Source organism: Carcharodon carcharias, chromosome 4 (assembly GCF_017639515.1).
Source record: "Carcharodon carcharias isolate sCarCar2 chromosome 4, sCarCar2.pri, whole genome shotgun sequence".
Taxonomy (NCBI): domain Eukaryota; kingdom Metazoa; phylum Chordata; class Chondrichthyes; order Lamniformes; family Lamnidae; genus Carcharodon; species Carcharodon carcharias.
The window spans coordinates 110,930,707-110,957,813 of record NC_054470.1 but is presented as its reverse complement, the minus strand read 5'-3'; the positions used below and the strand labels follow the sequence as shown (position 1 = coordinate 110,957,813).

General features: G+C 41.1%; 1 protein-coding gene across 1 annotated transcript in view; it reads right to left on the bottom strand.

Moving 5' to 3' along the window:
- svep1 (sushi, von Willebrand factor type A, EGF and pentraxin domain containing 1) overlaps positions 1–27,107 on the bottom strand; it is a 232,852-nt gene that overhangs the window by 132,365 nt on the left and 73,380 nt on the right. Inside the window, exons 6-9 of the mRNA XM_041185318.1 lie at positions 17,944–18,102; positions 10,480–10,659; positions 7,422–7,601; positions 2,665–2,862 (exon numbers count right to left, since the gene is read on the bottom strand). Coding sequence (XP_041041252.1) covers positions 2,665–2,862; positions 7,422–7,601; positions 10,480–10,659; positions 17,944–18,102 — 717 coding nt within the window. The remainder of the gene's footprint in view (positions 1–2,664; positions 2,863–7,421; positions 7,602–10,479; positions 10,660–17,943; positions 18,103–27,107) is intronic.

Sequence of the window (27,107 nt, the reverse complement as noted above, 5' to 3'; positions counted from 1 at the left end):
ACAGTGTAAAACAAATACCTTTCCATCGTAATATTGTTGAATGGTAATCAAGCGACAACTATACAACAATAACTTATATTTAGATAGCAACTTTCATGTAATAAAAATGTCTACACCAGACAAGAATGTATTAAATTTCTGATATATCGGAATACTCAGACTCATTAAAGGACAGGGTGTGAATGAATCCTGCCTGCAGATACACAGTGCTGTGTTGTAACAGACACAGTGACCAGAACTTTCTCTGAGATAGATGCAGCTTTCCTTTTTGTTCACTGTAGAAATTGTTCTAAAAGAAATGGAAAGCAACAAGTTACAAAGTCTGACAAATCCTAGCAATCTGGGTGACATCAAGGGACTAACCAAAGGAAGATAGATTTACCTTTATACAACATCCTTCACGATCTCTGGACATTCCAAAGGCTTTACAACCAATGAAATATTTTTTAAATAAAGGGCAGAATTTAAATCCCCCCCAGATTGCGAGATGGGGCAAAGGGTTGTATAATTGGATGAAAAGTGCAGGGCTGAGAGCCAGTCGCCTTCCCAACTCTTTCCCAATGAAGCATGGAGTTGGGAAGGTCAAGGGCGACCTTCCCGTCTGGAAGCTATTTGAAGCCCTTAAGTGGCCAATTAAGGGCCACTTAATGACATGATTCTGAAGTCACTGTTATCCTACCATGTCTGAGTATGGGTGCCGTGCACCATGCTAGGGAGGTCCCCTGACAGCCTCCCTGTGGGCTCCCGGTATGGGGAGGGCCCTCCTGAATGTGTGCCAGCTTCCCTGGCAGCCAGGGTTGCCCCCAAACACCTCCCCCCAGAGCCTGCCCCACTCGCCTATCTGCTGGGCATTGATGCCCTGTTCTGTGGCCTGCTGCACTCCCAGAAGAGGCCACCGCTCCCAGTGGTGCTGCTGGGAACGAAAAACTGCCAGCTGCCTTTAAAGCCACAGGAATCCCGATAGCTCCCCCGCGATTAACTACCTGATTTACATTTAGTCCTATTGAAGCTCCCAGAAACGGCTGTGGTAGGGTTGCCACTGGCAGGGACATTAAATTCAGTCCATGGTCAATGTTTTTTTTTATTCATCCATGGGATGTGGGCTTCACTGGCTGGGCCAGCATTTATTGCCCATCCCTAGTTGCGCTTGAGAAGGTGGCGGTGACAACTGAGTGGCTTGCTCGGCCATTTCAGAACATTGCTGTGGGTCTGTAGGCCATGTAGGCCAGACCAGGTAAGGATGACAGATTTGCTTCTCTAAAGTATTAGTGAACCAGATGGGTTTTTACAAAAATCGACAATGGTTTCATGGTCACCATCAAACTTTTAATTCCATATTTTTATTGAATTCAAATTTCACTATCTGCCATGGTTGTGTATGAACCCAGGTCTCGGAGCATTACCCTGGGTCTCTGGATTACTAGCCCAGAGACAAAACCACTACATTATCACCTCCCCTGTTCAAGGGAAACATAGGAAATGCAGTAGCAACATCCCACAAACAGCAAGGTGATAATTAGGCAACCAGACTATTTAGCAATGTTGGGTTTTTGATAGATATTGGCCCAGGATACCACCAAGAACTTTCCTGAGCTTCAACAAATTAGTGCCACGAGATGGTTAACATCCACCTGAGAGGGTAGATGGAACCTTGGTTTATAGTTTCTTTTGAAATGGCCGCGCTTGGTACTGCACTGAAGCGGCAACCGAGAATTTTGTGCTCAAGTCCCTGGAGAATGGGTCTTGAACCCAGAGGCAAGAACCCATTTAGCCAACTGCAGAAGCACAAACTGGGCTGGATGCCTTATTCTGAACCAAATAAATTCGGATTAATTGTGATGATGTGTCAGAGCAAAAGTTGTTAAGGATAGCTTTTTTTGCCCAATTCCCATTGTTACTTAATTACAGTGAGTGTTTGTGAGCCTAATGGGCTAGCTAAGGCTATTTAAACACTGAATGTATTAAACTCCCTCTTAGCATCCAGGGACTGACAATAGGATTATTAATTTGTAGCTGCTGGACCCGAGCAGATAATCCACCCATAGGGTGGATATTGACTGGCAATTTCTGTGTAAACCTAGTTTGTCCACCCCTCAATAAATTAGCAACAATGTGCATTTGTAAAGCACCTTGAGCATAGTAAAAGTCGCACAATACTTACAGAAGTCTTATCAGACTTAATGTGACACTGAGCCACATAAGGAGATATAAGGTGATCAAAAGTTTGGTCAAAGAGGTAGGTTTTAAGAAATATCTTAATGGAGATCTTAATGGACAGCTGGAGATAGTGGGGAGGGAATGCCAGGGCTTAGGGCCTAGACTGCTGAAGGCGCGACTGCCAATTATCACTGTAACAAAACTGTCCAAATTAATAATCCAATACAGAATAGATGGAATTCTTATGTTCTTATATTTCTTATGTTCTTCAATGATAGATGTTTGGACTCTAAGGGAATGAAGGGATAGGGCAGGAAAGTGGGGTTGAGGTCAAAGGTCAACCATGGTCTCATTGAATGGCGGAGCTGGCTCTAGGGGCCGTGTGTGGCCTACATACTGCTGCTCCTATTTCTTAAGTTATTCTATTTGGTCAGGAGCGTGGATGTTGCAAAAGGATGTTCCAAACTCAAGCCTTATTTTAGTGAGAAGATAAAGTTCTGGAGGTACCTCGACAAAAGGCTTTTTGCAACACCTGACTCCACTTGCCGCTGCTCAGACAGTAAACGTCCTCCATGACTCCCGACAGACTGTAACCACGACGACAGCTCAATTTGCACACGCTCCCTGGTTTCATTGCAGCCTTCCTGCAAACACTGGGGGATACCGTCACCCCACTCGGCTTCTGCATGGCCGGACAACGGACTTCTGTTGAAATGAAGAAAAAAAATGGATCTGTAAATAGGCAGCAGCAGTAATAAATCTAACAAAATAGATTGAATTTAAATGAAAACATCAACATGAAAACCAGGCAGGCTTCATGCATATTTGTCCATTTTATTTGAGCATTGGACTTGGGTGTCAGGTTTCTATATGGAATATTTTGTTGACTGCGCAGGCAGGTATGTTTTTGCATTGATAGTCGGGAATTCTCTATGTGGAGCTGAAGGAAAGTGAACATTCCTCTTGAGACAAGCCCTGCAATTTAAGGTAGCACAGAGAGACAATAGCAGTGTAATTAGCAATTGAACTTTAATATAGATAAACGCAATAAACTTCAAAAGGATCAATAAGGAGACCAAATACTGCTCGGAAAACAAGTGACGAAATGGGGTAGAGGAACAGAGAGATCTTGGGGTTCATATATGCAGAGCCCTCAAATTATTGATTTTTAGCAGATTAATGTGGCCAAATAAAAACACAAACAAATGCACTGGGATTCATTGCTAAAGGGATGGAATTGACATTAAATTTGTATAGAATCTCGGGTGATAATGATCAGTTGATAATGGTTCTAGTATCGCCCACAACTTCTCCACATCCTACAATATCCAAGCATTCCCTAACATTAAAGACCATGGTCAGCTCATCCCCTCATACCTCTCTTTTCTACAGAAAAGACCACCAATCTGTTCAATCTTTCCTTGTAGGTATAACCCCTCAGTTCTGCTATTACTCTAATGAACTTTTTTTGCACCTTCTCCATATCTATATTCTTCTCATAATATCTTTGCTTTTCATGGGATGTGGGCACAACTGGCAAGGCCAGCATTTGTTGCCCATCTCTAATTGCCCTTGAACTGATTAGCTTGCTAGGCTATTTTAGAAAGCAGTTAAGAGTCAACCACTGCTCTGGGCATGGAGCATGTCTATTTTATTCTTTCATGGGATATGGGTGTCGCTGGCTGGACCAGCATTTATTGCCCATCCCTAATTGCCCTTGAGAAGGTGGTGGTGAGCTGTCTTCTTGAATTGCTGCAGTTCATGTGGGGTAGGTACACCCACAATGCTGTTAGGGAGGGAGTTCCAGGATTTTGACCCGGTGACAGTGAAGGAACAGTGATATATTTCCAAGTTAGGATAGTGTGTGGCTTGGAGGGGAGCTTCCAGGAGGTGGTGTTTCCATGTATCTGCTGCCCTCGTCCTTTAGGTGGTAGAGGTTGTGGGTTTGGAAAGTGCTGTCTAAGGAGCCCTGGTGAGTTGCTGCAGTGCATCTTGTAGATGGTACACACTGCTGCTACTATGTGTCGGTGCTGGAGGGTGTGAATGTTTGTGGATAGGGTGTCAATCAAGTGGGCTGCTTTGTTCTGGATGGGTCAAGCTACTTGAGTGTTGTGGGAGCTGCACTGATCCAGGCAAGTGGCGAATATTCCATCAAACTCCTGACTTGCGCCTTGTTGATGGTGGACATGCTTTGGGAGTCAGGGAGTGAGTTACCCCCTGTAGGATTCTTAGCCTCTGACCTTGTAGCCACAGTCTTTATAAGGATGGCAGATTTCCTTCCTTAAAGGGCATTAATCAGATGGATTTTTACAACAATCGATAATAGCTGTACTGACAATAGCAGATTCAAGATTTGTTAATTGAATTAAAGTTCACCAGCTACCATGTTGGCACTGTGAACCCACGTCCCAGGAGCATTAGCCTAATCCAGTAATATTACCACAACACCCGCCTCTTCCCCTAGAAATCAGACTGGTGCACGGTGCTCTAAGTGCGGTCCACCCAAGATTCTATACAAATTTAACGTCAATTCCATCCCTTTAGCAATGAATCCCAATGCATTTGTTTGTGTTTTTATTTGGCCACATTAATCTGCTATAAATAAATAATATAAGGGCTCTGCATATATGAACCCCAAGATCTCTCCGTTCCTCTACCCCATTTTGACACTTGTTTTCCAAGCAGTATTTGGTCTCCTTATTGATCCTTCTGAAGTTTATCATATTTATTTATATTAAAGTTCAATTGCTAATTACACACTCATTCTGCACATTTTTTTAATGCCTTCCTGTATATTGTCACAGTCCTCCTCTATATCAATGACACTCAGTTCGGCATTGTACGCAAACTATGGAATGGTTGTGATGGTAACAGCAGTAGTATAATCGCATTCTGCCTGGGAGGAGTGTGAGCAGATCCCTGATGCCTCCAAATTGAAGCCAATTTTTCTGATGTAATTGCCAAGCCTGCCAGCTGGTGGCAGTGCAATCACAGTTACGATGACCAAGGAGAAGAGGCTGCATTGATCAGCAAAGGTGCTGTCACCAGGAAGTTCTGGCTTCTGACTCACAAATACATGCTTATTAAAATGGAGGCTTACTGCAAGGCGGTTAAAGTGATGAACATGCAAGTCTGCGACTTTGTCTTAAACTGAGAGAGGGGAAAAAAGTAACTATGCCCGGCTCACTACGGCCATCTATTTTATTCCAACATTATCGTTTTCTGCTAATCTCCAAGAAGTTGTGACCTTCCAGGCTGAGGCAGAATTTTAATCCAACGTGAGCTTTTTTTATTGGGAAGAATATTAAACTGCAGCACAGTAAGAAATGAACGGAAAATTGTCAGGCTGTAGTGACTAAAATATTCTTTTTTAAATTGGCTAATCAAGATCAATACTCAACAAATAATCGTTTGGAAACCCTCAGATCCTGAAATTCTGCTTCGAGCGTGGGGCTTCGTTCAAAGCTGTTGTCAGCTGGTGTGAAGTTATTGAGGAGGGCACTTGAATTCCAATTTTTTTCCAGTCCTGCACCTTAAATTCATCAGAAGGAACACACACCTCAGCAGATATGGGCCAGAAACTTACCTATGTCGGGCGGGCTGGGTGGGGGCGGGTGCAGAGCTGATGGCCACCTGCGATTGGCTGCACGCTGCCATTTTACGTGGGCGGGCCAATTAAGGCCTGCCCAGTGTAATGCGCAGCCAGTAAGCGCTACCTGTGTGGGCGGGGGGAGGAAGGAGAGTCGGGCCCGCGCAGCAATCTCCCTGAGGCACTAAGTTGATATTAAAATAATTAAATAAAGCATTTAAAAAGTTATCTAAACATGACCCCTTGTGTGACTATGTCACATGAGATGGGACGTTTTTATATTTTGGGAAATTTTAAAATTTATTTAATAAAACCTTCAGGAAGCTTCATCCGCCCATGGATGCGGGGAGGATGTTTCCTCTTGTGGGAGAATCTAGAATTAGGGAGTCACTGTTTAAAAATAAGGGTCGCCCATTAAAGACAGAGATGAGGAGAAATTTTTCTCTCAGACGGTGGTAAGACTTTGGAACTCTCTTCCTCATAAGGCAGTGGAAGCAGGATCTTTGAATATTTTTAAGACAAAGTTAGAGAGACTCCTGATTAACAAGGGGGTGAAAGGTTATCGGGGGTAGGCAGGAATGTGGGATTGAGGTTACAATCAGATCAGCCATGATCTTTCTTATTGAATGGCAGAGCAGGCTTGAGGGACTGAGTGGCCTACTCCTCCTAATTCGTATGATATTCCCAAACACATGGACAATAATAAATCTCTCTGCTCTTATCTAAGAATAATCCACCAACAGAACTAAGAACAGCCTTTCCCAAATTACATGGAATTTTACAGCACAGAAACAGGCCATTCAGTCCAAAAAGTTAATGCTGGTGTCAACTCTCGGCAAGAACCCTTTCCACTCCCTTTCACCTCACCCAGACAGCAACCCCTTATATTCTTTTCTCCATCATGTGTTTATCCAGCTTCCCCTTAAATACAATTCTCCTCAAACCACTCCCTGTGGTAGCACATTCCCAGAAGGAAAAAAAACAGTTCAAACCATTACTCTTATTTCCCAGTTTTTATTGTTTTTCCCTCCTGGGTGCTCACTGCTCTCTGGGTAATGAAGTTTCACCTGACTTCCAAATTGGATTTATAATGACTGTCTTATATTGATGGCACCATCATTCTGGTTCTCTTCATAAGTGGAAACATCATCTCCACATCTACCATATTGACCCCTTCATCATTTTAAATACCTCCGTCAGGTAACACCTTTTTTTTGCCAAGAGTAACAAGCTCCAGCCTGCTTAATCTTTCCTGAAAGATATGACCCCCTTAAATAAGAAATATAAGATGCTATTTTCCAGGAACATTGAGTTGAATTACCAAGATTTTTCACCCATTACGTGTCCTGATAAAATGCCACGTCTTTGATAAAGATGTTCATCACAATCTTGTCATATCTGCAGAGCGGTGCCAAGGGAGGAAGGAAAAGGAAGCCAATCCTGCACTCCAGATTTCACTACCTCCTGGGAGGTCCTGCCCCATGTCCCCAAAGAAAGATCTGTGGGTTGAGATTTGGTCCGTCTAGTCACATGAAGACCAACGGCAGAAACTGGTGACCATCAGTAGATGGAGCATCCTCGAATTGAGGGACAGCCGATGGTATCTGCACAGTGCAGTTGATTGCTGGAGAAGTCATTGCTCTCCTGCCAACTGTGAGTTATTCACGAGACTTACCAATGCATCTCGGCTCCTTCCTATCCCAGAGCATGTTCGCCAGGCAAGTGAGCTTTGACCTTCCCTCCAACAGGTAGCCTTTGTTACAGGTCACATGGCAAACAGTCCTGTAGGATGTGTCATCAGTTGAGCAGTTTATAGACCCATGCTCAGGTTTCTGTAACCTGGGGCAGGAGCGAACTGTAAGGAAAGAGGGAAACAGTCAGGAAATAAATAGGAAGCTGCTGGAAAGGACAGTGTGTGGAGCACAATTTCTGGTGTGACTTAAACAGCTTCTTACAGCCTGGTTTAATACTCTCCTTAGCCCCCACCTATTACTGACCTTCTATCCAGCTTCACCTGCTCCACCCCCCATAGGCAGTATAAATTTTATCACATTTCTACTTCTCTTTAACTCTAAAGAAGAGTCATATGGAATCAAAACATTACCTCTGTTTCTCTTTCCACAGATGCTGTCAGACCTGCTGAGGTTTTGCAGCATTATCTGTTTTTATTTCAGCTTTCCAGCATCCGCAGTATTTTGCTTTTATCCTGCTCTGATACTTACTGGGTCCTGAGAGAATGGCTTAAAAGGAACATTCCTGTGACAGTCTCCATTTACTGGGGACATGGGGGTCGGTGGGGCTGGCTAGTCAAACACACCGAGCAGAACCTTACGGGATATAGGACACCCCCGCCCAGCGTGGGTCTCTGTTGACTTCAGTGTAAAGCTGATCACATTACATACTCTGTTTGGGTTGAAATCTCCACTTTTGACAGTCAACTGTCTAAGTCCACTGAAGACACTGTGCCAAGGCAAATTGAAAGACCCCCGAAAAAGTGGAGGCCCTCTGTCACCCGGACAAAATAGGTTGGATCATTCACACTGCATCATTGACAGGGGCATTAGAAACTGTTCACACTGGAGTAATGTGAAACCTTTTTAGAACTTCACATCCCCCCCCCCTTTGATGCTACTACTATACCCGGCATCAGATTTACAAAGACCTATTGGTGATTCCAAATTTGACCACGATTTTTCACTTGAACATTATAAATGATCATAAAAATGTTGACAACAAAATAATTGACCTTTTCAATGTCTTGTAAATTCACTTGAGAGAATTTCTTTGAGCTGAATCTGTCATGGGAGATTGATGTGAATGATAAATTATATTATTCTCTCTATTGTTTATTGACTATTTCAAAGATAATGGCCTATAAATTTAACTGTGCAGGTTGAGGTGCACAGGGATTTTGTTTTCATTCTTTCATGGGATGTGGGTGTTGCTGGCTGGGCCAGTATTTATTGCCCATCCCTAAGTGCCCTTGAGAAGGTGGTGGTGAGCTGCCTTCTTGAATCGCTGCAGTCCATGTGGTGTAGGTACACTCACAGTGCTGTTAGGAAGGGAGTTCCAGGATTTTGACCCAGTGACAGTGAAGGAACAGCGATATTGTTCCAAGTCAGGATGGTGAATGGCTTGGGGGGGAATTTGCAGGTGATGGTGTTCACATACACCTGCTGCCCTTCTCCTTCCAGGTGGTAGAAGCCACAGGTTTGGAAGGTGCTATTGAAAAAGGCTTTGTGAGTTGCACCTCGATGATGAGGCCTGAGCAACGAGGTGGAAAATGACCAGATGTAGTGGTGCTGGTCGAAGACACCATTTTGGGGACTCCCCTGATCTTCATCAGACGAGCAGTGTGGAATCTTTTACATCTATCTGAAAGGGTAGGCAGGGGCCTGGGAGGAGGATTAGCAACTCAAAGGGACACAGATAGAGAGAAAAAAAAATCGGAGGAGAGATAAGAAACTTCTTTGCATAGTGAGGTATGAGCTTGACTAGGCAGTCTGAAAAGACAGTGGGATCTAAGTCAGCTGTAACTTTCAAAAGGAAATTGAGTAGATATTTGAAAAAGGAGAAATTGTAGGTGGGAAGGACTAATTTTTTGGATAGCTCTTTAAAAGATATTCAGTCAACTTGTTTCTCATTAAAGATTCCTGAGTTATCCATACCATAGGTAATGAACTAACCGGCATCTTTGTCACTGCCATAGCTTGGCCTTCCTCTTTGAAAATGAGCATTACTTTGGCCATCTGCCATTCCCCTGGCCTCTGGCTCACATCCAGTTTCAGTAGAGTGCTGGAAGAACGTTATTTTGTGTGTTCACAAGTATTATGCTCCAGATTATTTTGGGGAATATTTTTGTGCTATTGGAACCCGTTGGGGAAGTGAAACTTAAAAAGTGGACCGTGTCTCCAATTTCCTTCAACCTATTTTACATTTTTGTCTTGTTTCTCTTCCCAGTGTTCTCACTGTCACACAGCGTCGCTTGCCAAGAGGTCAGGCAGCCAGTGTCAAGACTGTTGATGGAGGTCTTCCATCATCAATCATCAGAGTGTCTACGGGGAAAGAACGGGGGAGGGTGGGCCTAATTGGAGGATCATTTAGAAAGCCAGCACAGACACAACGGGCCAAATGGCCACCTGCTGTCCTGTAAGCTTAGTGACTTGCATTTTCATGCATAATAAAGCTTGAAATCTATGACGGCCCACCAGCTAGCCCTCTGAGATACCTTATCATACTAGAGATATCCTGTTTGTCAATATCTTATCAATTACATTGTTAAGGCTTGTTATTATCAATTACACTGTTATGGTTAAGAAAAACAGGTGATGGGTAGCTTTGGTTTAGTTAGCCAAGTTTCCTTTGACATTTTTTTTTTACTTACAGTGCCCCACCAGGGGCTGTCACCCCCAATTTATTAATTTGTTTTATTGTTTTTTTTTGTTTTCATTAAAAGAGAATATAAATAGGGGATAGTTGGGACACTGGGTGTGTGGGAGAACAGATGTGAAACTGAACAATAAACTGTCTTAATAAAGAAAAGTTATGTGTCTTGGTTTTTGCTTCACCCAGGGGCTTGGGTAATGTTAACACTGTTGGTCACAAAGTCACTCCTACTGTATAACAAAAGGTGCCGATAACCTAAAAAATATGATACATTTCATACAGCAGAAAGGATACATAAAAAGAAACAACATAATTCAGCATTAGAAGGCTTTGATTTTAACAGTTACCTCTGCAGTCGGGGTTCAAGCCTGACCAGAGGCTGTTGGATTGACACAAACGAATGCTGCTTCCCACCAGGTCGAAGCCCAGCTTACACCGGATTCCACAGGCAGAATTGTAATAGTTATTGCAAGAGTTCTGGATGAAGTATCCGTTCTGAGGTGGCTGCAACTTGGGGCACTGGACTACTGCTCATGTACAGAAAGATAGGTTAACACATCACCCCATCCCCTGCTCATTAAACAATTGTTAACACATCATCCAGTCTCCTGCCCATTAAACAATCATTAATACATTACCCAGTCCACTGGCCATTAAAAATCATTAACACATCAACCCGATCATTGCTCATTAAACAATTATTAACACATCACCCAGTCACCTGCCCATTAAAAAATATTAACACATGACCCCTATCACTGTTCATGTACGGAAAGTTAGGTTAACACATCACCCCTATCACTGCCAATTAAACAATCATTAACACATCACCCCTATCACTGTTCATGTACGGAAAGTTAGGTTAACACATCACCCCTATCACTGCCAATTAAACAATCATTAACACATCACCCCTATCACTGCTCATCAAACAATCATTAATACACATCACCCCATCCCCAGCTCATTAAACAACCTTAAACACATCACCCCAACTCCTGCCCATTAAACAATCATTAACACATCACCCCTATCACTGCTCATCAAACAATCATTATTACACATCATCCCATCCCCAGCTCATTAAACAATCATTAACACATCACCCCTACCACTGCTCATTAAACAATCATTAAGCTTGGCCTAAATAGCCAAGTGGTTATGGTACTGGGTTTGTAACCCCAAGATCAAGAGTTCAAATCTCACAATGGCAAACTATGAAACAATGTAACTTCATCTGAAACAGATGGAAACAGGTTTACTCAAAAAAGAGTATCAAGAGTTCAAATCTCACAAGGGCAAACTATGTAACTTCATCTGAAACAGATGGAAACGGGTTTGTACTCGAAAGAGTTACAAATCAGATAGTTCCATAAGAGGCTTGGCCTAAATAGCCAAGTGGTTATGGTACTGGGTTTGTAACCCTGAGATCAAGAGTTCAAATCTCACAATGGCAAACTGTGAAACATGTAACTTCATCTGAAACAGATGGAAACAGGTTTGTACTCGAAAGAGTATCAAGAGTTCAAATTTAAAAGATTTAAAAGATTATCAAGAGTTCAAATCTCACAATGGCAAACTATGAAACAATATAACTTCATCTGAAACAGATGGAAACGGGTTTGTACTCGAAAGTGTTAAACAATCATTAACACATCACCCCAACTCCTGCCCATTAAACAATCATTAACACGTCACCCCATCCCCTGCTCATTAAATAATCATTAACACATCACCCCATCCCCTGCTCATTAAATAATCATTAACACATCACCCCATCTCCTGCCCATTAAACAATCATTAACACATCACATCATCACTGCTCACTAAACAATTATTAACCCATCACCCCTATCACTGCTCATTAAACAAATATTAACATATCACCCCATCCCCTGCTCATTAAACAATCATTAACACATAAACCCATCTTCTGCCCATTAAACAATCACTAAAATTTCACCCCATCACTGCTCATTAAACAATCATTAACACATCATCCCATCCACTGCTCATTAAACAATTAGTAATACATCACCCCATCACTGCTCATTAAATAATCATTAACACATCACCCCATTCCCTGCCAATTAAACAATCATTAACACATCACCCCATACCCTGCTCATTAAACAATCATTAACACATCACCCCTATCACTGTTCATTAAATAATCATTAACACATCACCCCATCCCCTGCTCATTAAATAATCATTAACACATCACCCCTATCACTGCTCATTAAACAATCATTAACACATCACCCCATTCCCTGCCCATTAAACAATCATTAACACATCACCCCTATCACTGCTCATTAAACAATCATTAACACATCACCCCATTCCCTGCCCATTAAACAATCATTAACATATCACCTCTATCACTGCCTATTAAACAATCATTAACACATCACCCCATTCCCTGCCCATTAAACAATCATTAACACATCACCCCTATCACTGCCTATTAAACAATCATTAACACATCACCCCATTCCCTGCCCATTAAACAATCATCAAAACATCACTCTTTTCACTGCTCATTAAACAATCATTAACACATAACCCCGTCTTCTGCCCATTAAATAAGCATTAACACATCACCCCATCCCCTGCTCATTAAATAATCATTAACACATCACCCCATCTCCTGACCGTTAAACAATCATTAACACATCACCCCAATCACTGCCCATTAAACAATCATTAACACATCACCCCAGATTCTGCCCATTAAACAATCATTAACACTTCACCCCATCCCCTGCCCATTAAACAATCATTAACATATCACCCTGTCTCCTGCCCCTTAAAAATCATTAACACATCAACCCTATCACTGCTCATTAAACCATTATTAAAACGGCACCCCATTCCCTGCTCACTAAACAAACATTAACACCTCACCCCTATCACTGCTCATTAAACAATCATTAATACATCACCCCTATCACTGCTCATTAAACAATCATTAACACATCACCCCATTCCCTGCTCATTAAACAATCATTAACACATCACCCCTATCACTGCCCATTAAACAATCATTAACACATCACCACATCCCCAGCTCATTAAACAATCATTAACACATCACCCGTCTCCTGCTCATTAAACAATCAGTAACACATCACCCTTATCACTGCTCATTAAACAATTATTAACACATCACCCCATCCCCTGCTCATTAAACAATCATTAACACATAAACCCGTCTTCTGCCCATTAAACAATCATTAAAATTTCACCCCATCACTGCTCATTAAACAATCATTAACACATCATCCCATCCACTGCTCATTAAACAATTAGTAATACATCACCCCATCACTGCTCATTAAATAATCATTAACACATCACCCCATTCCCTGCCAATTAAACAATCATTAACACATCACCCCATACCCTGCTCATTAAACAATCATTAACACATCACCCTTATCACTGTTCATTAAATAATCATTAACACATCACCCCATCCCCTGCTCATTAAATAATCATTAACACATCACCCCTATCACTGCTCATTAAACAATCATTAACACATCACCCCTATCACTGCCTATTAAACAATCATTAACACATCACCCCATTCCCTGCCCATTAAACAATCATCAAAACATCACTCTTTTCACTGCTCATTAAACAATCATTAACACATAACCCCATCTTCTGCCCATTAAACAAGCATTAACACATCACCCCATCCCCTGCTCATTAAATAATCATTAATACATCACCCCATCTCCTGACCGTTAAACAATCATTAACACATCACCCCAATCACTGCCCATTAAACAATCATTAACACTTCACCCCATCCCCTGCCCATTAAACAATCATTAACACATCACCCTGTCTCCTGCCCCTTAAAAATCATTAACACATCAACCCTATCACTGCTCATTAAACCATTATTAAAACGGCACCCCATTCCCTGCTCACTAAACAAACATTAACACCTCACCCCTATCACTGCTCATTAAACAATCATTAACACATCACCACATCCCCTGCCCATTAAACAATCATTAGCACATCACCCCATACCCTGCACATTAAACAATCATTAACACATCACCCCTATCACAGCTCATTAAACAATCATTAACACATCACCCCTATCACAGCTCATTAAACAATCATTAACACATCATCCCATCCCTTGCTCATTAAACAATCATTAACACATCACCCCGTGTCCTGCCCATTAAACAATCATTAACACATCACCCCTATCACTGCTCATTAAACAATCATAAACACATCACCCCTATCACTGCTCATTAAACAATCATTAACACATCACTCCTATCACTGCTCATTAAACAATCATTAACACATCACCACATCCCCTGCCCATTAAACAATCATTAACACATCACCCCATTCCCTGCCCATTAAACAATCATCAAAACATCACTCTTTTCACTGCTCATTAAACAATCATTAACACATAACCCCATCTTCTGCCCATTAAACAAGCATTAACACATCACCCCATCCCCTGCTCATTAAACAATCATTAACACATCACCACATCCCCTGCCCATTAAACAATCATTAACACATCACCCCTATCACTGCTCATTAAACAATCATCAACACACAACACATCTGGTGTAACCCAAAGCAAAACTGATTATCCGGATTGAGTTGCTGAGTCGTTAAGGAAGCATTTATCGAAATCAATGACATTACAGCTATGCGATTTCAGTAATGGACAATTACTGATCCACTTCACCAGTTTTACACCAAGCAGCAAGTTGAAGATCTGCCCGATCTATACTGGATAATAACATTAGCTCGAATCCAAAAGATAGAATAACCCTTGTTGATGGTGTTTTGGTTCATCATCGAACTGTTAAGATTGCCAACTCTTTTTGAGTGCATTCTTGGAGGTTTCATCACATGACCTCTCACCTCCATCTGCCCCAGCATGCACTCCCACCATTGGCCCATTCCACAGGTGCACTACCTTCCACAGCAAATTAAAGAGGGAAGTTGCACTGTTTCCCAATTGGATTAACCTTGGCAGCGAGACAACATTTTCTCCCACCATCTCCAATATTTTATCACTAATAAATGAAACTGTTCCTGGAAAATGAAATATAGGCACAATTTGGTTTAATTTTGTTAGAATATTTCTCCTGGGTTTTGTTCACAGTAACAATGAGGAAGGGGTGGGGATTTTTCCATTTCTGGAGACTCCAGGGTGATTCTGTAGGGTTGGCAGCCCTGAGCACCAGGCAGCAGAATATTAGGATGATGTGGTTGTGGTTTTCCTGAAAAAGCATCTCTCCTAACCCTCCTCGTGACTCTGCAGTGTTCAATAGATCGACTTTTCTGTGTTTGATTATGTGAGTCTGTTTACTATTGATGCTCACTGTGCTTGACTGGTGAAGCCTGTGTGTGGACTCAGGGAAAAGTAAACAAACTTTAGAACTATAAGTAGGAGCTGAAGCATGGAGTAGACATTTTAAAGCACTGTGAATAAAGTCTGTTACACACATAGAGACTAGTGTAATCTAGTATCAGGAATGATTCTTGCAGATTAGAAAGTAGCAAATATCACCCCACTATTTAAGAAGGAAGGGAGAGAGAAAACAGGGAGCTACAGACTTGTTAGCCTTAAATCAGTAATAGGGAAAATACTAGAATCTATTCTAAAGAATGTGATAAATGGATACTTGGATAATAATGATCTGATTGAGCACAGATTGTGCACAGAACATGGATAAGATTCTAGAAACAATTATTCAGAATAGAATTAGTAATCACATGAAAAAATATGGGTTGATAAGGGAGAGACAGCATGGATTTCTAAAGGGGTAATTGTGTTTAACTAACTTGCTGGAGTTTTTTGAATAGGTAGCAGAAAAGGTCGATGAGGGTAATGCTGTTGATGTGGTGTACATGGATTTTCAAAAGACATCTGATACAGCACCACACAACAGACTTGTGAGAAAAGTTATTGCTTATGGAATAAAAGGGGCAGTAGCAACGTGGATACAAAATTGGCTGAAAAATAGGAAGCAGAGAGTAATGGTCAATGGATATTTTTCAGGCTACAGGAAGGTTTGTAGTGGAGTTCCCCAGGGGTCTGTATTGGGACCCTTGCTTTTCCTGATATATATTAATGATCTGGATCTTGGTGTGCAGGGGGCAATTTCAAAGTTTGCAGATGATACAAAGCTTGGGAGTGTTGTGAACTGTGAGGAGAATGGTGTGGAACTTCAAGAGGACATAGACAAGTTGGTGGAGTGGACAGATAGGTGGCAGATGAAGTTCAATGTGGAGAAGTGTGAGGTGATACATTTTGGTAGGAAGAACATGGACAGACAGTATAAAATAAGGGGTGAAATTTTGAAGTGCAGGAGCAAAAAGACCTGGATGTATATGTGTATAGATCATTGAAGATGGCAGGACAGGTGCAGTTAATAAAGTATACAGTATCCTGGGCTTTATTAATAAGGGCATAGAGTACAAGAGCAGGGAGGTTATGCAGAATGTATATAAGACACTCATTAGGCCTCAGCTGAAGTATTTTTGTACTGCTCTGGGCACCACACTATAGGAAGGATGTGAACACATTGGAGAGAATGCAGAAGAGGTTTACAAGAATGGATCCAGGGATGAGAAACTTCAGCTATGAGGATAGATTGGAGAGGTTGGGATTGTTCTCCTTGGAGTGAAGAAGGCTGAGAGGAGATTTGATAGAGATGTTCAAAAACTGTTCCTGCTCGTAAAAAGGTCAAGAACAACAGGCCACAGTTTTAAAGTGATTTGCAAAAGAAGCAAATGTGATGAGAGAAAAAACTTTTTCACACGAGTGGTTCAGGTCTGGAAGTGTGGTGGGGGCAGGTTCAATCGAGGCATTCAAGAGGGCATTAGATGATTATTTGAATATAAGCAACTTGCAAGATTACGTGGAAAAGGCAGGGAAATGGCATTAGGTCATAATGCTCATTTGGAGAGCCTGTGAGCACATGATGGGTTGAATGGCCTCCTTCTGTGTTGCTAAAATTCTGTGATTCTGTGATAGTCAACACGGATTTGCGAATGGGAAATCATGTTTGACAAACCTGTTGGAGTTTTCTGAGGATGTTACTAACAGAATTGATAAAGGGGAGTTGGTGGACGTAGTTTACTTGGATTTTCAGAAAGATTTTGCTAAAGTCCCCACAGGAGGTTGGTTAACAAAATTAAAGCACATGGGACAGGAGGTAATATTCTGGCATGGATTAAGGTTTGGTTAACAGGCAGGAAGCAGAGAGTAGGAATAAACGGGTCATTCTTATGGTGGTAGGCTGTGACTAGTGGGATACCACAAGGATCCGTACTTGGGCCCTAGACTGGGGAAACTGGGCCGGTATTCTCTAGCGTTTTGAAGAATGAAAGGTGATCTCATTGAAACCTACAAAAAACTAAAGGGATAGACAGGGTAGATACAGGCAAAATTGGGAGTTAGAACCAGGGAACACTATTTCAAAATAAGAGGGAAGCCACTTTGGACCGAGACGAGGAGAAATGTTTTTACTTAGAGGGTTGTGAATCTTTGGAATTCTCTACCCCAGAGGGCTGTGGAAACTCAGTCATTGAGTCTGTTTAAAGCAAAGATTGACAAATGTCTAAATACCGATGACTTAAAGAGATATGGGGATAGCATGGGAAAAAGACATTGAAGTGGATAATCAGCCATGATCGTATTGAATGGCAGACAGGCTCGATGGGCTGAATGGCCTACTCCTGCTCCTATGTTCCTATCTCCGCATAGCTCCGAGAAATGAAATATATGACAGACTCACCTTGACATGCCTGTCCTACAGCTTTGTATCCTTCCTTGCAGACACAGTCTTTGATTGAGGTGCTTCCTGGTAGCGATGTGTAGTTCTCACTGGGGCAGTGGAGGCAGGTACTGATCCCACCAGGCTTCGCTTCTGCCTTGTAAGTCCCAGATGGACAAGCTAGAGTAAAGAAATGCACAATGGGAATGTTAGCATTAATTACAACCTGCACATGTAGGAAAATCAGTGGGTACAGCAAGCATTTAGGAAGGCAAATTGAATACTAGCCTTTATTGCCTCCACCTATCACTGGCCTTCTATCTAGCTTCACCTCTTCCCACCACCCCCACCACCCGTTAAACAGTATATAGTTCACCACATTTCTACTTCTCTTTAGTTCTGAAGAAGAATCATACGGACTCGAAACATTAACTCTGTCTTTCTCTCCACAGATGCTGTCAGACCTGCTGAGTTTTTCCAGCAATTTTTGTTTTTGTTTATTGCCAGGGTGTTGGAATATAACAATAAAGAAACTTTGTTGTAATTATGTAGGCCTTTGGTGAGACTGCACTTGGATTACTGTGTAGTTTTTGGAAGGATATACTTGCCTTAGAGGAGGTGCAACAGAGGTTCATTCGACTTCCTGGGATGTGAGAGTTGTCCCAGGAGGAGAGATCGAGTAGAATGGGCCCGTATTCTCCCGAGTTTAGAAGAATGAGGTGATCCCATTGTAACGTGGATAATTCTTAGAGAGCTTGACAGAGTAGAGAGGCTGTTTCCTCTGACTGGAACATCTAGAACTTGGAGTCATAGTCTCAGGATAAGATGCCAACAGGAGAGTGGTGAGAATGTGGAACTCGCTATTACATGGTGTGTTTGAAATAACTCTGCTTTACCAACTGCATCGGTCATAACACCTTCACACCAACAGAAATTATTCCAGTTCAGAACCCAGGTTTTTAAATGTCCAATTTTCCCTTTCAGCTTCAAACTCTTGGGGCAGAATTTTACAGTCGGCGAGCAGTGTGTGGGGCCCGCTCGCTGATGCGTAAAATGACGCGGGATGACATCAGGCGGAACCCCCGACATCACCGCACACCACTTAAATTTTCAGGAAGGCGGGGGCGCAGCAAAATCAGCTGCGGGCCCGCTGACCTGTCAATGGCCAATTGAGGCCATTGACAGGATCATTTAAACAATTAAAGGACCTGGGTGGGCAGGTCAGGAGTCCTAGCTGCAAACAGATAAAACATGAAACCTCATCCAGCAGTGGGATGAGGTTTCAGGGAGGGTTTTAAAAATTGTAATAAAGTTGTTCTGTAAATTATGAATATGTCCCAACTCATGTGACATTGTTTATTACTGCAACCATTTAATTTACAGATTATACATGTCACTGGGTGAGAAAATCTGATGGTAGATGCTTTATCAAGGGCAGAATTTTCTGCCTGTCGGGCGGGCACGGAGCCAATCGCTGCCAGCATTGTCACATGAGGGGACATGTACGGGAATATTTTTTTTTCTATTTTTAATATTTTTCAAAGTCCAGGCGATCTCCCTGAGGCTGCACTTAGCCTTAGGGAGATGTATGCTCTTTCGTGCGCATGCGTGAAAGAGCGCACTCTCGATTTCAGGGATGCCCCCTGCCCGCACAGGGAGCGCATAGCGCTTCCCGCCGGACGTCACGCTGGGTGGGCCTTAACTGGCCCACCCACATAAAATGGCGGTGCGGCCCCGATCGCTAGCAGCGATCGGCTCCGTGCCCGCCCGACAGGCAGAAAATTCTGCCCTTGATAAAGCATCTACCATCAGATTTTCTCACCCAGTGACATGTATAATCTGTAAATTAAATGTTTGCAGTAATAAACTCTACCTGAATAACCTTGCACTTCTGTCTTGAAATTTGTCCACAAAATTTTCAAAGGATTGTGATCTGTATAAACAATTGTTTCTGATGAAGTTTATCCACCTAAATTTCAAAATGCTGCAAGGCTAACACCAAACCCAAAGTTTCATTTTCAATCATTGAATATCTTCTCTGTTGTACATTCAGCTTCCATGAAAAATACCCTATTGGTTTTTACAATTCCAATGTCATTATCTTGTAACAGTACAGCCCCAATTCCTATATCACGGGTGTCAACAGCCAATTTAAATTGATTGGCATAATTAGGTACTGACAAAACTGGTGTTGCAGTTAATACAGTTTTCAAATTGTCAAATGCCTTCTGAGACTCCTGTGTCCACTGAAGCTTCTCATTCTTTTTTAATAGTTCAGTTAATGGAGTAACCACTTGTCTAAAATTCGGTACAAATTACCGATAAAACCCACTCATGCCCAGAAATCTAAAAGCTTCTTGTTTTGTTGTAGGCACTGGGAAATCCAAGATTGTCTTGACTTTCGCATCTCTCGGAGCCACCTTACCATGTCCAATGGTATGATATGTAACTTGTGCTTTTGCAAATTCACTTTTAACCAAGCTCATCACCAAATTAGCTTCTTGTAATCAATAAAAACAATTCTTCCAGATGCTGTAAATGCTCCTCCCACGTAGGACTGAAAACTATCAAGTCGTCAGTACAAACAGCACAATTCTTCAGGCCTGCAATTACTTTGTCCATCAGTCTTTGAAATGTAGCAGGTGCATTCTTTATACCAAACGGCATGACCTTAAACTGATATAGTCCATTTGACGTTACAAAAGCTGATATCTCCTTTGCTCTCTCCGATAACAGTACTTGCCAGTATCCCTTTAGCAGGTCAATCACTGTGATAAATTTTGAACATCCCACTTTCTCAATGCAACCTTCCAACCGTGGTATAGGATATGAATCTGCTTTTGTGACCGTATTCACCTTTCGATAGTCCACATACAGGGCAGGATTTTACCTTGTCAGGTGGGCGCGGCTGGAGGGCTCAGTCTCGAAGCCGACTGCCACCCGTGATCGGACACAGAGCTGCCTCAGGGAGCTGAAGATATATAAACTCAAAAAGAAAAAACTTACTGTTAAAAACATGTCCCCTCATGAGCAGGGACATATTATAAATGATATTTCAAAATTTTTATTTAATTTTTAATTCCTGTTAGAAACCTCACCCCACCTGTGGATGAGGTTTCATAAAATATCCAAGGGCCGCTTGGCTTCTTTGCCTTCCCGCCAAACGTAAAGTTGGATGGGCAGCACAAAATTTCATTCAATTAATACTTTAATGGCCTTAATAGGCCTGTTAATTGTCGATGGGCACGCCGTCGACTCCTGCACGTGCCTGCCAAGTGAAATATCGCATGAGTGTGCAATGGCATTGGGACGCTCGCCTAATGCTATTGTGCATCATTTTACGTTCGAACAGGTCGGGCACACACCCACCCGCTCAGCGAAAATTGCAGCCCACAGTCTTTGTGTTCCATCTGGCTTCAGTCCCAGTACAATAGGCAAACCCCAGTTACTGCAACTAGACTCAATTATATCATTTTGAAGCATGAAGTCAATTTCTTCCTGTATTTGTGATAACTTTGCCGGATTTAATCTATAAGGATGTTGCCTTAGCAAAGATGAAACTTCTGCACATACATCATGTATAGCTAAGTTTGTCCTTCCCAGCTTATTTTCACAAATATCTTTGTGTGACTGCAATAGCTTCTCCAAATCACTTTGATACTTGTTTGGAAGGTAACTCAATATTACATTTAAATTTTCAAGTGCCCCCTCATTATCCTATTTGATTAGAGGAAAATCAATTTCAGAATCCTGCATTTCTATCTATTTCTTATAATCTACCACCACTAACACCTCCTTTTTGTCCTTTTCCCTGTCAAAGTACTTTTTAAGCATATTTACATAACACACCCTCTGCTTCTTTCTTCTATCTGGAGTATTTATTAAATAATTTAATTCACTCAGTTTTTTTTCAATCCTATTAGGCCCACTAAACCTTGCCTTTAATGAGTCACCCAGTGGTAACAGCACTTTCTCTTCAGCAACAAAATTCTGAGCTGTAGCCTTCCTTTCTGCTTTCACTTTCATCACTAGTTGTGATATCTTTCAATGTTCCCTCACCAACTCACATGCTTGGTCCAATCTCTCTCTTAAATTTGATATGTAATCCAGGAGAGTAGTTTCTGAATTTTGTCCTGTCACTTTCTCATAAATCAATTTCATCATAACCACAGACTAGATGGAAAGGACTAAAACCAGTAAATACCTTAGAAGCATTCCTAATAGCAAACTGTTCATTACTTCCTTTAACAGCTATGACATAAAAGTTAAACCCTGATCTGATTGTATTTCCTTTGGTCAACCAAATCATGTAAACAATTTAGTTAATTCTTCCATAATTCTCTTTGTTGTAATGTTTCTCAAAGGTATTGCTTCAGGAAACCTGGTAGACACATTTGTTATTGTCAGTAAGTACTGATTTCCACTTTTTGTCTTAGGGAGGGGTCCTACATAATCAATCATGACCTCAGTAAAAGGTTCTTCAAATGCTGGAATTGGACTTAAAGGTGTCGTTTTAATCATTGCTTGTGGGTTCCTATCACCTGACATGTGTGACATGCTTGCAGAATTTGACTACATCCCTATGCAATCCAGGCCAATAAAAATGTTTTTGTATCTTCGCCTGTGTCTTTCTAATTCCTAAATGTTGCCCCATTGGGATGTCATAAGCTATCCTCAGATCTTCATTTATATATCCAAATGGTATTACAATCTGATGTACCTCCTTCCAGCTTTTATTTGCTGGAACATGATAAGGCCTCCATTTTCTCATTAAAATATTACCCTTAAAGTAATAACATTCTGGAATACATTTTGCCTCTGTTTCTGAGTAAGCTGTTTGATATAAATGTATTTGCAAATCCATTTTCCACCATTCCGCCAACTGCCTTGAGTTAAACACTTCAGCTGAATTGTTTTCCAGTCTTTCTTCCCAAACAATGTTATCAAACACAGTGTCAGCTAATTGGATTTCCACACCTTCTCCCTGCCTTTGAACTTCCTTTTCTTCATGTTTCAACCTATAAGTCTGTGATCTTGTTATCAAACAATCTGGAAATAATCCAGATGCTCTATTTGCAGAACTTCTGTTGAAGACACCGCTACTGGCTGCTCAACTACCTTAGGCATTACCCACATTTGTGATCCAGCTATATCATGACAGAAGATAAATTGAACTTCTACAATGGGCAATTATTCCGCCACTCCAACAGTCACCTTGCCTGTTTTCCACTTACTCTTTAAATTTACCTTCCACAAGTGAATAGGTTTAGCATCTCCATGAACACCACTTATTATCACCTGTTCCTGCAATACTCCCTCTGAACAACAAATATCCCACAACATTAAGGATTTACTAACCCCTGTGTCTCTCAAAATTTTAACATCTTTAGCTCCTCCACCCTGTACATGTGGAAAGACTTTCTCTTCACATACAAAATCTTTAACCATTTCTGCAACCTGCTCCTCAAAACTCTCTGGGGTAAATTGTGAACACATTCCCACTTCTTTACCTATCACTGATCCTTCCTGTTTTACCCATGCACAAATCACTGGTTTTTCCTGTGCCTGAACCTCAGAATCCACAGTACTTTTACTTCCAGAATTTTTCTGCACCTGTATGATTCCAGCAGATTTTCCCTGCAATTTCCAGAACACTGACTTCGTGTATCCACCTTTATTACAATGAAAACACCTCAATTTTCAAATGTCACTTCTACCCTCAGCACCTTCCATTTTATTTTGAGAAAAAACTTCTTGCAAATTCCCACCTTCTCCTCTTCACTGACTACCCACCTTCCTTTCACTTTCCCATTTTCTATCCTTTTCTGATTTGAAGGGGTGACAGAAAAAAGGTTTGGCTCTATGAATTAACTCATAGCCATCAGCTAGATCTACTGCTTGCCTTACTGTTTGAACCCCCTGTACCTCCACATGAGTTCTCACTACCGAAGGAATTGAATCTTAAAATTCTTCCAAAAGAATTACTTCTCTCAGAGCTGGTTATGTTGTCTCTATCTTTAATGCCCATTTCCGTGGTTAAGATTACTTTATTTTACTCTTTCAAACTCAATATAAGTTTGTCCAGGCTGTTTTCTCATATTTCTAGATTGCTGCCTGTATGCCTCAGGAGCCAACTGATATGCACTCAATAGAGCCTTTTTTACCACATCATAATTCACTGACATTTCTTCTTGACAGTGAAGCATAACCTTCATGTGCTCTACCCACCAATCTGGATTGTAACAACAATATCCAGTTTTCCTGTGGCCATTCCATTTGTTTAGCTATCTTCTCAAATGAAATAAAGAATGATTTAACATCTGTTTGGACTTTGGAAGAGCTTGTACAAATTCAAACATCTCCCCAATGGGTTTTAGGATAAATGTTTTCTCTACTTCAGACCTTTCCTCAGCATTTGATGTCTCTTTTTTAAAATCCGACTTTTTAAGTCGGTACTCTCTGTCTCTTTCCTTCATTCTCTCTTCCATTGCTAACTTTTCCCTCTGGAGATCATGTTTTCACAGATCAATTTATTTTTCAAATAATCTCTCTTTTTCCCTTTCTTTACCCTCTGCCTCTAGTTCCAGTTTTTTTATTTCCAATTCTTTTTCCTTTATGTTTGCCTCCAATTCACATTTTCTCGGTTCCTTTGCTTGTTCAAATTCAAGCCTCTTCATTTCTAATTGAAGTCTCACTACCTCCAACTAGTGCCAGGTATCACTTCCAACTTTAAATGCTGTGCTATACATTCAATTATATCTGCTTTCTTAGCCCCTGCAGGTAACCCCAATTGTAATTTATCCGTCAATCCCATTAACTTAACTTTAGTTACCTTATATAAACCAGCCAACGTTATAACCTCAACTTCCAGACAAGTCTGAGCAACTGCCAAAGCCATATTGTAGTCCCACCACTTCAAAAAAACTTCACACTAACTCCTGAATTGAAATGCTTCTTGTGCTCGTAACCTTAAGATTCACCAGCTCCAACCCAATCAAGAAATTTCAAATATATCCTGCAAAGAGCCCCCAACTATGTTATGGCACAGATGATGGTAAATGCTGAGCTTTTCAAATCCCAAAGAGAAACTTGAAACAACTGCCACAACTTGTTTTGCAATTTGTACAAATTTTGAGATGCGTGTCTTGAATTCAGTAATAATAAGACCACCAAGTCTTATCGGTTTTTACAAAACTAGGTTAAACATTTATTAATAGGAGAAATTATTTTAAATACATACATAGATCTACAAATTATTGCTTTGATAACTTCTAAATTCCCTAATCAATCTAACTCCCAGTTACACTTTCGTTAAGGCAACAGTAAGACACATAGATTTTAAAAGACCCAGGCGAAGAAACATGATACACTGAACAAGTCAAATTCAAAGTGAGTTTTCTTAACTTCAGTCCTTTGAAGACAGCATCTTGAGGCATAGATGCCTCACACTCGTAAGATCTTAAAATGCCTACCCTTACACACAGCTTTCACACCTTTATACATATTTTCCCCCTTGAATACAAATTCCCATTGTTTCCCTGTGTCTTTGGACTTTATCTTTCTGATATTAAAAATCTCTCAATGCACTAAGTTTTGCCAGAAAACTTTGGGAAAAATAGACACAATTTCTAAACTTCACCTGGCTGGTTGATACATTTCACTCCTCCTTCAAAAACAGTCTGCTTTATTTAAAAATGCAAATATCCTTTTACACCTTATATTCTAAACTCCCCCCATGTCTACCATGTTTACATCAAAGCCTTCAGACCAGCTCGCTTTAATCCAATTAAGTCTCTCACACACACACGCATACACATATATAAACACACCCCACTATTATTCTATTTAACAATAAATTCCAATCACATTGTGAGAATTATTATATCTTCCTGACAATAGCTGGATAAGGGGATTATAGGGCAGGAAAGTAGAGTTGAGGCAGAAAATCAGCCACGATCTTATTGAATGGCAGAGCAGGCTCGAAGGACCACATGACCTACTTTGGCCCTTATCATATTTTCTTATCTTTCAAAATTCAGGTGGTTTAAATCAAAACTGTGTTTCAATTTTAACACATTTTTTCAACATACTTGCGAGAAAAGTATCCAAAACTGGATTGGCTGTGCATGCCTTCTCCGCCGCTTCCCCATAGAGTTAATTGGATTGAAACTTAAATTCAAAAAAATCCCCATTAAAGCATATTGATTTTATCTTTAGGTAAAGCCACTTTGGGATATTTCAGTTTTGTTTTAAGTTACTCACATATGACTTTGATTTTTACAATTTTGTCGGGATCCTGATTGTCTGGGGGCCTGAGATGGGTGGCCAATGAGTTGTAACTTGGCCTTGTTGCTGCTTTTTGGAAAACACAGGTAGGCACAGGAAATAGAATTACAAATATACACAAAGAGGGACAGAATATTCAAAATGACAATAATGAATTTGGTTATGTACTTTTTACATAGAATTTACAGCACAAAAACTGGCCATTCGGCCCAACTGGTCCATGCCGGTGTTTGTGCTCCACACGAGCTGATCCCATTGCCTTCACCTCAACCAATCAGCAAATCCTTCTTTTAATTTCTCCCTCATGTTTATCTAGCTTCCCCTTAAACGCATCGAAGCTATTCACCTCAATAACTCCATGCAGCAGCGAGTTCCATATTGGCACCACTCTCTGGGTAATTTTATTTATTCTTTCATGAGACATGGGAGTCGCTGTCAAAGCCAACATTTGTTGCCCATTCCTACTTGCCCCTTGAACTGAGTGGCTTGCTCGCCCATTTCAGAGAGCAATTAAGAGTCAACCACATTGCTGTGGGGTCTGAAGTCACATGTAGGCCAGACCAAGTAAGGATGGCAGATTTCATTTCCCTAAAGGGGAATTAGTGAACCAGATGGGTTTTTACAACAACTGATGACAGTTTCACAGTCACCATTACTGAGACTAGCTTTCAATTCCAGGTTTTATTAGTTGAATCCAAATTCCACGAGCCACCATGGTGGGATTTGAACCCATATCCCCAGAACGTTAGTCTGGACTTATGGATTAGTAGACCAGTGACATTAGCACCATGCTACCATCTCCGTTTGTCTCTCTGTGTCTCCCATGGTAAAGGAGTTTCTTCTGAATTTTCTATTGGATTTATTATGATTATCTTACATGTAATAATATAATGTATAGT